General features: G+C 41.6%; 1 protein-coding gene across 1 annotated transcript in view; it reads left to right on the top strand.

The window, feature by feature from the left end:
- ANTXR2 (anthrax toxin receptor 2) overlaps window positions 1-13,753 on the top strand; it is a 51,449-nt gene that overhangs the window by 5,311 nt on the left and 32,385 nt on the right. The window contains exons 2-5 of the mRNA XM_010084559.1: window positions 1,635-1,716; window positions 2,733-2,840; window positions 2,938-3,006; window positions 3,845-3,925. Coding sequence (XP_010082861.1) covers window positions 1,635-1,716; window positions 2,733-2,840; window positions 2,938-3,006; window positions 3,845-3,925 — 340 coding nt within the window. The remainder of the gene's footprint in view (window positions 1-1,634; window positions 1,717-2,732; window positions 2,841-2,937; window positions 3,007-3,844; window positions 3,926-13,753) is intronic.

The raw sequence follows: 13,753 nt of genomic DNA on the forward strand, positions 1-13,753 counted from the left end.
TGGTTACATGCAGCCAAAAAAGCTCATGCTGCCAAAGATTTTCCTGGAACCCCTTGTAGTCAGAGGCCTGGAAACACCAGAGATTTCTGTGTGACCGGGTCACAAGACATTTTAGATAAATAGAACTGAACCGGTTGTACAAAAGCTATTTTTGCAAAATGAAATCTGTTTCAGAAAACTGGGACTTCACTTGCTGCTTGTTTCTTGGCAGCAGAACACTAACGCCTGTGATGTGCTGCCACTCATTTCTGGCAAGCACTAGGTATGTGGTTTATAATCTGCGTTCATACATAATCAGTTTCAAGTTGTTTCTATAGAGGCTGAATATAAAATATTTGGATCAAACAGATTGTATTCTCTTACATAACTTGTTCTCTTCCATATATTCAATGCCACATTTCCCTTTTTTAATTTTTGCTTCCCTCTCCCCCCACCCCAAATCGTATCAGTTGGTCCTGTGATTGGGAGCTTATTACAGCGATGGATTGTACTTTGGAACAGAGTTTCTAAACATAGAGGAAGCCCATGAGTGGAACAAATGACTTGTGGGTGGCATTCAGGCAGAGCAGCATATGCATTCTTTCTCATTTTGTCTGCCCTAAGGAAAGCTTTCACGCATCCTGCAATGTATTTTCTCTCCATCTCCTCACCCCTGCTGGTTTCCTCTTTGTCACCTATATTTGTTATAGTGTTCTATATATTCTGGCCCAAATTTTGTCTCTGCTTACTTTTTGCTTGTCCTTTCCTAGGGCAGCTCTCTCTGAGCTTCACTGGAACTTTGTTTGTATAAGAATTAAGAACTCCAAGATTTAATTCTTTCAGTAAAGTCTCTATGCCTTTTTTCCCCCCCGCACTTATACAGATTTAACTGGAAATCATTCCTTTCGTACTACCAGCCAGCTTCTCCGGTCTTATCGTCATAGTTAGCTGAGCATCTCGCAGTCAGTGATGGATTTATTTAAAGACCCATGAGAAATAATGGCACAACGTTATCCTCCTGTTAAATATAAGTGAACTTTAACCTGTGCAAGAGTGATGTCTTGTCAAAGGTCAGACAGAAAGGTAGTAACAGACAAAAAAATTAAAACTATCCTTAATTCTAGTCCCTTTCCTTGGATGTAAGAGGTGCCTTGCAAATTCAGCATTTTTTAAGGAAGAAGATTTTTAATTATTGCTCTTCTGTCCTACCCCATTAAATACCTGCATATTGGTATGCAGGAAGATTTCTCTACAAGTGGAACTGCTGTTTTAGGGGATTTCTTTTTTAACTGCAGCATGATTGGAAGTGAAGTTGGTTTAATTGAGCAAAGTAGACTTAATGCAACATAATTCCGGTTGGACTATTTTAATGCTGAGTCTTTGCAATATCTGCTCTGTCTGAAATATTTTACTTGAATCTGGCTTTTTGACTCACTGAGGCATATTGTGTTATTTAGGTTTAAAATATCTGTTGCCACAGTGCCGCTTCTGTTGTGAATATAAAATGTGCCTCCACATGGTATCTCAGCTAAATGATATATATTACAGATTTTAATTTCAGACCTCCTTTAAGACAAAATAATTTTTCCATCAATAAACTAACCGCTTTCTCCACTTCAGATTATGCTAACAGTCTTTTACCTTTTTCTTTTCAGAGAGAAAATCAAGAAGGGTCTTAAGGATTTGAAGGAGGTAAAACCAGCAGGTGACACATACATACACGAAGGATTAAAACAGGTAGGCTTTACTCATCTTCTTCCAAACAAAATAGCCTCTGTTCTCACTCTTTGGATAACAACAACAACCTGTAACATAAATGGATTGATTGTACGTCTCAGCCTCTTGCACTCAAATCTTTTTGGTTTCCTAAGTGGTCCCAAGATTGCCCAGATACCGTGCAAACCCCATGCAGAAGATTGGCCATCATACAAAATTGCCATATGGAATTTCTTTGACTGGATCCTTTGCAGTAGGGAGTGGTTCTTTGTCGTGACTCAAACAGCTAATGCAGCATGCCAATGAGTACATGGTACTACATGGCTTTGCAGGGCTGCGAGTGTGATAGTGCCTTCCAGAGCACGTGCTTATGGAGAGTTTACTGCGCAGATCAGCATTTTCAAGGCAAATGGTCTTAATGTTGGACTATCTTAATTACAGAGTTCCCAACTGCTTCTGTTTTCTTGAGACACACAGTTACAGTATACTTTGCCAGTTTGCTGATAGACTTGGGCCCTGAAGGTGAGGATCTAAGCTTTCACCATTACGGAGAGAAACTAATTTCCTTCCTTTATGCCTGCGAAGCCAAGTTTGTAATTGTGATCTGCAGGCTGAAAAGCTAGGCAAACAGAAGCTTGCCATTTAAAAAAATAATTGAGTTTTAAGCTGTTCTTCTATCTTCAAACATACTGACTGGCATTTGCAATCTGGGAAGTAGCAAAGGAAACCTTATGGTGGATCTAAAGAGAAGTGAGCTGCACAACTCACAGAGTATCCACCCTGAAATAATCAAGGAGTGTTTCCAAGGGTTGATCAGTTTGTGACCCCAGCACTTTGGAGATGGGCTTGCTGCTGACTGGAAGGTACTGATGAATATCTTGTTAGTAATGAGTAAAAAGGAGCCAGAGGACTGTTGCAAGAGAGGGGTTTGAAGATGAGGCTCAGTGTTGTTTCAGATGCTATGTTCGCTTCAAAGATGCATCTTGGTTAAAAGTTCAGGTGTAATTTTAAGCTGGATAAATATTTTCCGTTTACAGGCCAACATGCAAATTGCAAAGCAAGGAGCCTCAAGGTTTTCTAGTATCATCATTGCATTGACAGATGGCAAGCTAGATGGTCAGATTCCCTTGTACGCAGAGAAAGAGGTGAGTGCTAGGTGAAAATGCATGTTCTGTTCTGAAGAGTTTGTTCCTTTTCTGTTGAATGAAAAAAAGCTTATTCCTCTGTTCTATTCTGGGGCAGGCAAAGAAATCCCGAGAGCTGGGGGCTAGAGTTTACTGTGTTGGCGTCCTTGATTTTGTACAAGAACAGGTAAGAATGCTGCCATTTTAGATTACTAGGCAGTACCTTGTCACAGGGTTTATACAGTTAGTTAATGTTAAGTAATATATGAATTAATTTTATTTACATCAGGCAGTATAATGTATTCTCTGTCTCAGGAAGCAGACACTCAGATGTGTACATAGACACAGATAGAATGCGTGGGTGTCACTTATTGCCGAGCAGACCTGTCGGAAAGACCCTTGCTAACAGTAGCTGCCAGCAGGAAAGGATGCAGGCAAACCCCCTTTCTTTGTGATGGTAACCAGATTAGGCTACTGGTTGTGTGAACAGAGTAGCTATAGACAAACTTCAAGCAGAGCGTATTAACAGCCTTGGGATAAGAAAAGGAAAGAAGGGTCCATGTCTTTCATTGACTGAAAGCTTCCAGAGCTGCTATGTCCTAATCAAGGCTGTAGCTACTCTTGTACCATGAAAGTGACTTAAATGGAGAAGCATACAAAAGACCCTTTAGATAGAAGACACATAGGAAGGCTTTTTAATGGAAGGAAGAGCGAACAGGGAAGGTAATTCTGGAAAGAGTTGCAAAATCACTGCCAAGATACAGGCCCTAAAAGGTTTCTTTAGTGTGGTGGTTTGACACGATGGCTAGCCACTGTACCATTTTGTTAGCTGCAGTAGGTTGTAGTAAGTCCTCCAATTTAGAAGAGACATAGTTAGCTATGAGGGAACTGAAAATTTTCCTTCTCTTTGCAGAATGGATGGGAGTTGTTTTTAGACATCCATTTACATTTTAAGGCTGAGAAGCAATGTGATGAATTTAGTTGGCCAAATGGTTGACGTGTTTGCACGTGTTTTCTCTCCAAAGCTTGAAAAAATTGCTGACACGAAAGAGCAAGTCTTCCCTGTCACTGGAGGATTCCAAGCACTTAAGGGGATAATCAATTCTGTGAGTATCAGGAAATAAGCTTAACATTTCCTCAAGACTACAGCATATTCTCCACTCCCACTTACTTCTTCAGGCAGAATTGATTTCTAAATCAGTAATTCCAATATATGAAGCTCTCCTTATCTTCGAGATGCAGTTCTGTAAATTAACATTGCCTGCCACTCCTGCAATTATTCATGTTCAGACCTCGTATGGATTTTGGGGGCTCCATATGAGTGCGGTGTGTTTAAGGGCAATACATTGAGGAATGGCTGCTATAGGTTTAGTCTGAAAAAAATTGAAACTGTTACTCCAAGAATGTTGAGAACAACTGGTTAAAATCTTTAGGAATGAGTGAAATTTATGAATTGCACAAATCTTCCTATACAGAGAAGCATTCTAAATACGTACTTTAGCATGGACTTCAACCACTTGTTTTCCTAGTAAATGGTAAGACTTTGAGTTGCCTTTTTTTCCCTGCATGCCATGAGAGACTCCCATCTGTGAGATGGGGCTATTTAACCAATTACTCTGATTCGCAAGAAGGGATCAAAGCAAGAGGAACATTTGGGTTGTGATCAGTGTCTGGACAGTATTTTAGCCATGTGTCAAGACGACAGCTTTGCTTATGGGGACTTAATTGGTTTGCCTCATCTTAAACTAAAGGCTGTGTGTTTTATGTGAGGTTAAGAGTGCTGCTGCTGCTGCACGTAAGCAGCACAAGGGAAAAAAGCTTACTGTTAAAACCAATAATTAAATCCTTTTTCTGAGAGAGATCCCACTATAATTCATTTCCCCTTCCTTTTTTTTTTTTCCTCTCTCAATAAAGAAAAGATGCTACTTACATACAGGATATTATGCAGTCATGAATTTACCACTTCCTTTGGATAGCGTGGTTTTAGTGGAAGCTAACGTCATAATGAAATGACTTATTTTCCTTCTTGTCACTTAAAATAAATGTAATTTCAGAAGCTTCCTTGCACATTCTAAAGAGATATAATCAACCCTTTAATGCAGTGACATTTATCTTTGTGAAAAGATAGTACACCCAATGTGTTACTCCTTTTTAAAAATCTCATTCTGTGCCATTTCAAATACTTAAAACAATCAATCAGTTATTCCAGTAGCGCAAAGTGATGCAACAGTGAAGCCACTAGTGATACGCTTATAAGAGCTGAATGTTTAACCCCAATTGATTATATTAAGTTTCCAAGGATACTCCATTTAAAAATGTCTATGTCGAGACAGAATTACATAAAGGAATAAAGACATTTGCATTGGGAGTTTCCCTTCCAACACGGGTCACTGACCTGCAGAGTGGTCCCTTCCAAGGAGTCAGGTTTCTCCACTCTTCTTGCTCTTTGAGGAAGCAGCAAGAGTACAATCGCTTGAGATTTCTGAAGAGCTAAGCTTGAAGAGTCTGTAATTCCAACATGCAGAAGAGTGGCATGTCCTGTAGGCTGTCCCCTTATCCCCCATTCTTGGCCAAGGTATTTTTGGGCAGTCTCCGGCTAGTTGCAGTGCCAGTCTGGCTCTTCTGTACCTCCCAGGAGCTTTCAGTCACCTTCACTTTTTTGTGGACAGGGTGGGGGAAGCTTTTCTGATAAGATTTGGCAGACGGTGTTTGCACAAGCCTGGATCCACCTTCTTGTGGCACTTGTGAAAAATCCCAGATTTGCGCATAACGCAGCTGTAGAGCAAGAAAAGACGTGCTTAATGGCAGCACCTTGTTTTAAGATAACATCTTAGCACTGACAGGAATTGCACAGAAAAAGCAAACTTCAAGTACCCTATTCTACAGCTTAAATGCATTGTCTGCTCCTTTAAACTGTGACCCAACTCCTGTGTTGTTTAGGGTTTTATTTAATGGAGCGCAGCTGGAATAGACATTTCAACACTTGGTTTACTGCGTATTGCTGTCCATAAAAAGACTCTTAGGTTGTGGCTGTGGAAAATGCTTTTGCTCATAAATGAAAGAGCACAAGAAAGCCTTTCTGATAGGAAACACATCAACTGACTTCAGCCTTACCTGCATCAGTCTCATTTGTTGGGACAGAGGATCAAACAAAAACAGTTGGTGTTGGTGATTTGACAGCTCCTGGAGCTTTTAGAGGCTTGAATATTGTTGACAGCTTCCTGAAGAGCACTGAATCTAACTGGAGTTTCATTTAGGAGTCCAGGCATTTGACACTGTGCTTTCTCTTCTCTAGTAAGCACGTTAAATGTATTGGTTGGAAGCAGTGGGAGAATGATACCCTGCCAGCATTATTGTTTTACCATAGAGCATGGATAAGTATCCATAAATAAGGGTTTTTTAAATTTTTTTTTTTTTAATACATATGTGGTGGCTGTATGAACATGATTTTTTGTTATTTTTCTTTGAAGGGCTTTTGACCGGTTGTGACAATTCATTCTCACTGCATTATGAAATTGATAAGCAGAAGCTGAACATGAAATAGTCACAGGTTTCCTTTTTATTCCCCACTTAAAATCCATTTCAGTTTGCAAGTTAGCTAGAGAATACAGGCTGAGAGAGACACTGTCACAGAAGGGAAAGCTAACTTCAAAACAGATGAAAACAAAATACCCTCGTCACAAACATGCAGAAGTATTGCTTAAAGTGTGGTGTCAAAGGTGCTGTTCTGAAACTCCATGAACATTGTTGAACACTTCTTGTTTAGAAAAAAATATACTGTTTACAGAAATGGCAGTGATCCAGCAATTAAAACCCATGAGCAAAACTATAACATGAAACTATTCAATAGGAATGCACAAAGCCTCTGCTGCATTTCTCTTTACTGGACTCAGCTGTGAAACTTTTTAGCTTGTTATACTTGTAGCAAAATCCAGGAAAGCTGAGCACTTAATCTTTGGTTGTTGATGCCAAAAAAGTGATGAGCTTTATCATAGAGTATCTGTTAGTACGTGCTTCTGCTGTAGTTTGAGGGCTAAGCAATTATTCCAACTTACTGTCTTTGGACAGATAAACAAAATATGTTTAATCGTGGCCATGGATTAACATTCAAGACAGTTGGAGATTAGCATTTAGAGAAAACCTAGCTCAGATGGTGAAAAACTTGCTTTGTGTTTTGACCTTCTTCTTACTTCAGATAAAATCCCAGTGCAGTTAGTAAGGATCTAAGCACCCCCATGCTGTGCTGTGTTTCTGTTGAATAATATCAACTAACGATTAAATCTGTGCAGTCTTCTGAAGGGGCCACCATTTTGTGAAGTTTCCAGCTCTTCTGGCATTGCTAATATCTAACTTTACAAAGTAGTAACTAAACAGCATTGTCAGAGCAAATAAATCTAAGCAGAAGTCTAGAGCTTAAAAGAAAAATGCTGAAGGCAAGTTATGCTATCAGGAAGAGTTTACTGATGTAGTTTGGCTGATAATTTCATGGACTACGGCCTCATGAGCAAGCCATAACAGTGTGAACTGTAATGGTTTTGGAGTGCACAGTTTATATCACCATGTGACAGTTTAGTACTGTATAAGGAAATGAAACCCATTCTTTTTTCCCTTTCCTATAAATTATTTACATTTTTTTTAACCTATTTGATAAAGAACCTTTTGGGAATTTACATTATTGGATCTGAGTCCGTCTGTCATAACCAAAATAACACCTTCCTGGCTGGCTGTGCGTCTTTTGACACAAGGGTGCTGAGCTGTAAGCAAGCTAACTGAGGAGTGCCTCAATTGCATCTAACCACATATGGTCCTGAACCAGCACTTTCACCGGGAGAAACTGCGGAGACTTTGTGCTTATCAAATAGCTCAGTCCGAGACTCACCATTTCACCAAGGGATTGGTTTCTGCAAGGCGACGAGAGGCTGGGGGGCTGACCGCCTTAAGAGAGTTGGGTAATATCTCAGGCACCGGGTAAACTCTCCTCTGTAATGCAAAACCAGAATTGGACTCCCTGTCAAGGAAGGGAGAAGAGTGTGTTTGTATTCATAGAAGCAGGTAATGTTGCCCTTCTGAACACTACTAATTTTAACTTATAAAACTATGATGGGAAGAATAATGAGAAGCAGCGCTTAAATTTAAGGAGTTGGGAGCCAAGGTGCTGTTACCACTTGAACAGACAGAGGCTTTAGACAGGACAGTGTGTCTCTCCTCCATTGGTGGAAGGCTCCACACATTTTCTAGCACCCTGTCTGTCCACCCTTGCCCAGTTTGATATGCATGGGACTGTATCTTTCATAAGGCTGAAGTTTCTGTAACATTCCCATAACACTCCACTGTAAATCAGCATGAGGTTTTGTTTACAGTTTTTCCTGCAATTTTTTCATATTTTGCCTCCTTTTGTGGCACGTTTCCGTGCGCGTGGCCTGCACAGCTCAGCAAACCTGAATTGCTTGTATGTGCCTCATTCTGAAAAACAAACCCAGTGAAGATCCCTGGTTCCACTTTCGCTTAAGCAAACAAGTCCTGCTGATAACGTGAGTGAAAGCTGGTTGTCTCTGCAGGCAGAATTGGACAAGGTTCCTGCCTTTAAAAGTTATGTTAATGGCACTCACTTTAGTAACATCATTAGAGTATGTGACAGATTTAAGTAGATTTAAACTCATTGTTATGCTAAACGGAGCTGGAAGCACTCAATACAGGAAGTTAAAATGTATTTTGTACTTAAGAAACCCCACAACAACTTATCAGATAAGACTACAGGAACTGTTACACACAGAATTTAAGAGGAAGTAGTCAGTTTAAAAAAAGTTCAGTCCAGAATTGTTTTATCTTTAACTATTACAAAATTTCTTAAGGATTCTACCTGAGAAGGATTAGAAATAGAATTATTAAGCTCTGGTTTTGCTTGTTCATTTTGCAGGTGCTCAGTTTTGAATTGGTCATTTTATGGGGGAGAACCACCCTTAAACATACTGGACAAAAAAACTTCATCGAGGCATGTAAGCTGAGCAGTTGCATCAGCTAGAATATTTTACCTTGTACTTCTGAAGCCAATTTGTCTCCAGGTTGGCTGAGCCCATCAGGGAAAAAAACCCCAATCTGTAGCATAAAGTTGTAGGCTTGTCCAAAAATAGTTGCGGATTTATAGATAATATTGCAACGAAGTAAGAGACTCATTAAGTCTTGAGTCTCAGTGTAGGTATGGAGAGACAGGACACAGCAGAGCAAGTTACTAATTGCCTGTGGACAGCGTCCCTGCAGCTGTGCCTAGACCGCTGTGTTCAGCTCTGCCTACAGGAATAGTATTCACAAACACTGCAGGAAGGCTAGCTAACAGTCTAACTGCAGTGTGGAAAGGGACAGTGCGACAGGAAGGAACGATTCTTGGAAGAACAGAGTAATACACGCATCAGTAGTTCTTATCAGATTGACCTTTTTTTGTGGAAAAAAACCCCACCACTGCACTAAAATTCATAGCATCACTTGCTGCGTGGTCTTAGTATCTACCTCTCGGTGAAAGGGGAACCTGGGGGAGAGGAAACCTCAGTGTTTGTAGGATATAAACTCCAAGGCTGGAGTTACTTAGAACCATAAACCAAATGTACTTAGGAGCAGTGAAATGGAACGAAGGATTAAATGTATCCAGGGTCCTTGAAAAAACCATATTCATCACATACCCAGTGGCAGTCTTGCTAAAGTGGTATAAGCAGGTAGTGCCATAAAAATCTCACTGCCTAATTGTAAAAATTCTTTCCAGTAAGCCTCTTGGTAACAGAGAGAAGTCTGCTTTGATTGGAAAGAACAGTCATCAAAATCCCTCTGCAATTGATACTCGTTTGAGCAACAGTGAGGGGTATCTATTGAATACCCAGAAGGTGTCCATGTCAGTTAGATGGTTCCTGTACCAGTCACTGGGCATGACAGTGCATTCCTACCTTTAAGTTACACGGACTGATGACAAGCCGGATCAGTGGGGCCCAAAGTGAAACACTGTGTAAAATGTACCTGGCAGCGGCACACTCCACAGCTCTCAGTACCCGACTAGTCACTTCTCATCTTCAGTTACCACCGTGCTGGTACCCTGATGCCTCCAGAGATGGAGGAGCCACACAGGCTGCTGATGGTAAAAGCAGAGCTGTACCTGGACACCTTATAGTCTAACAAAAAAGTCAGCAAGGAGAGAGGTGAGCAACCCATGCTGGACAGTGAGTTGGTGCCAGAGGCGGGGAAAGAACAAAGTCTGGCGAGGGGTAGTCGGTTTTGTTGAGGTAGGCCAGAGATGTTTCATGTTAAGAACAATTTTAAGCCTTCAGGGTTGTAAAACTTATTGCAATGACTTCACAAAAATGGGCTCCAGCCTCTCTCCATCAATCTCAGATGCCTTCTGCACTAGATATGCTATCAACAGCCCTTCCTCAGTCTCACCTGGCTCTTGCACTGGGGTGATAGGAAATTATTCGACTCGTACAAGTCAATCAACAGAGTTGACATTTATGGAGATTGGGAAGCCTAACAACTGCAGCAGTTAGCGCACCAGTGTTAGACATATTCGACTCATACAAGTCAATCAACATGTCCTACTTTCACCTACTGTAAGGCAACAAGACAGGTTGGCAGAGTTGACATTTATGGAGATTGGGAAGCCTAACAACTGCAGCAGTTAGCGCACCAGTGTTAGACATTCTGGTAAATGCACAGTTATCTCTCATGAATATTTACTGAGCTGCCTCTGCCTCAGCTGCTTGCGTCTCAGTGGCCAACTTGCAAACAACTTGGTTACTGAGTAGTAATCAGGGACTAAATTATTTTGAAGCAGTCAATACTTCTGCCCTGAGCCAGCTCAGCTCACTGGAGCTGAAATTCCTCCCTAGTTTACCTTGCTTAGAGTACCCAGAGACTGCTCCCCCCTCTGTCCTTAAGCGATGTCCCTCAGCTGCAGATGAGGGGAGAAGGGTCAGCCAACTGACTGCACGCCCTTCAGTTTTTTCAATAGAAAAATCAGCTTAAACGGTTCATTATCAATTATACATCAACTTAATTGGATCATTTCCTGTAGGAAGAAAATATGCTCAGTTTATGCACTGGGAATCCAGGAAGTGAACTATTAAACATTTAGGGAGGTGGGGGGAGGAGAAATGCAACAAGTTATCATTAAAACAATTATTCTGATTAAATCAGTCATCTTCTTTAATCCCCTTGGATGGTCTAATGTTCAAGCTGCACTGGGTGCAAGGTTTAGAGCTAACGTTGTGCTATGTTTTCCATGTGATGGAGACTGAGTAGATAGTTTTGGGAATTACTGCATGTAGTTGTTAAAAGGAATCAATGGCCTGGAATAGAACGCTTTCTGCTCTACCCTTCACTGCTGTGCAGCCCTTAATTTGACATTTGCTGACATATTACAAACCATATAATGTTCTCCTGGAGAACAGAGCGCTTGATAAGCCGGCAACATAACTGACGTGGTTCCAGTTTGGGTGAGCGTGCATGTGCCCTGTGATTTGGATTTGACTTGTCAGCTATCCCTGCATGGCTATCCGTTCTGTTACATAAGGGATGCCACAAAACTTGCTTAAAACGAAGGACTCACAAGTCCAAATGACATCTAGTGTTTCCTTTGTGATAAGTTTCTTCAAGCCAGATTTTCCTTTCCAATCAAAAAGAAAAAAAAAAAGCCCCAACAACTTTTTTCCTGTTATGGAAAGTAACAGTTTGTCTTGATTCTTATTTACATTTCTTGATAAGTAATGGGCTTGGGGTTGTTTTTAGTAATTTGAGGGTTAAGGGTTCTGATGCTGCTAAAATACACGTCTTATGTCCCACGGTTTTGTAATCTGCATTTAGTTTACTCAGTGACTGCAAATGAGGTACTGCTTAGACATTGTATAATTAGAATATTCTCACTAACCTGACACTGCACCAGGCTTCTCTCTGATGGTTATTTTATGCAAGACCATATGTCTCGGGGATTTTTTTTCATTTAGATAGGGGACAGGATAGCAGCCTTCCCCCCACCCCCTTTCTCCTTGCTCTTCACCTAAGGCTTTGCTGAGCAGTGTCAGGAGGTACACCGAAATTGGCAGCAAGTTGCGCTTGAGAGCACAGATGTTTGGCGGCAGAGAGAGGTAGATCCCTTTAGGAACTGCTGTGGTTCCTTTGCCGTGACTTTGTTGGAGAGAAGCATAGACATGGTGTTTCCTGTGAAAGCACGTTTAATTCCACATTATTTGGATTGTATTACGTTTCATGTGAGGTGGGCCTGCTGCCTCCTTGTTTTCCTCAAGATTAGCACTGGAAAAGAGTGGGAAATGGCAGGGCTTGCTTTAACACAGCAGAGACACGTGGTGTGGGACTGACCCACAGATGGAGTAAGGAATTTCATTGTGCATGTGGATGCCATTTTTTCATTAAGTTCAGATGATAATGACACAGCCCTTGCGACACCATCTGAAAGAAGGCAAGATTTCCCTTGCATTTAGGGAGTGATTAACTTGAGGGAGTTTAAAAATGAGTCACTGTATGGAGAAGCTGGCCTGTCTAGAGCATAGGGTGTGCTGCAGAGGTGCTTCTGACCTAAGGATCCTGAGCATGATTCAGGTTGCTCACGTGTGATCAGTGAAATCAAGGGCTCTACTTCTATTCTCTTTTTCTCGTAACCTCCTCCAGGTCTTTATCTTTAAAGCCTAACTCCACCAGAGCATCAGGGGGCACGACTCCTGGTCAGTTAAGAAAAAGCAGCAACTCATGAATGAGAGAAGCCTGTAATGATACCAATGTACATACTGCCCAAGCTTTTCACCACCCCAGTTTCACACATCTTCACTTTACATGCGATAATGTTCAATGAATTCTGTATGAAAAACACAAATCAATGGACAGTCAGCATTTCATTCTCCAAAAGAAAATAGCAAATGAGTCCATTACACCAATTAAACACCTCCTGCTTTACTTTCATTTCCTTTTTACTGCCTCAGCAATAGTACAAAAAAAAGTTTTAAGTTACAGGAAAAAAAAAAAAAAAGGAATAAAGCTGCCAATAGTTCCTCTAAATGACTCACAGAAAACAAAACCACATGGAGCCATGGGTTAAGCCCAGTCCGAATCCAGCCAATCAGCACAAATGAGGCAAAATCATTTTAGGAACTCAACTAAGCACCAGGGTGCACTCTGTTGTGGTAGGTTCTGCTTGACTCACTCCAGCCAGATGGGCTGCGAGCTTACCCTAGCTCCAAGTGACCAAACCAAACAATAGCACAGCCCTCTTTTCATTACCCGTTCTTCTGAGTTTTACAGCTCCAAGCTGGGATGAAGCTCAAGAAGACATTAACTCACCAGAGAAGGGACTAACTCAAGAGCATCGTTCCACAGCCTCAGACAGTTTCACAGAGCTCTGACCCAGGGTTCCTAGAACCCCCTGACACACACTGCTCCAGGAGCACAGCCCAGCAGCTTGGTTCCTGCCTGCCTCGTAAATACCTGCTCCCCAGCCCTGGCGTACAGGTGTGTGCCCTTCCCCGTTAGCACTCAGCGGGAGACCAAAGGTGTGGGCTGTCCCTAATGAGGAAACACCCGGCAGAGCCTGAATGTCACAGCTGGCAATTAACAGAGCCTTTGTCTATGTGCACAGATCCAACTGAGAGCGAGAATGCTAAAGGTGGTTAAAATGCTCCTGTGTTCTCAGGGCCCTCTCAGACACTAACAGTGAGTTAGCTGTGATGTGTGCATCTTCCTGTCTTGACCCCTTCTTTCAGTACATTTTACCAAACTAAGCATCCGTGTTTTGCAGTGACCGAGGTTTGGAGGGGGCTAGCTCGTGCACACTACCACTATATCTGGAGCAGGATATGCGGCTCTTCCTGGTGCAGGTTTCGTGGTTAACTGAGAGGCGCTTGACACAGTCCTTGAGAAGGAGCACATCCTGTCTGCATGTCGAACTA

The sequence above is a fragment of the Pterocles gutturalis genome, unplaced genomic scaffold (assembly GCF_000699245.1).
Source record: "Pterocles gutturalis isolate BGI_N339 unplaced genomic scaffold, ASM69924v1 scaffold1690, whole genome shotgun sequence".
Lineage (NCBI taxonomy): Eukaryota > Metazoa > Chordata > Aves > Pterocliformes > Pteroclidae > Pterocles > Pterocles gutturalis.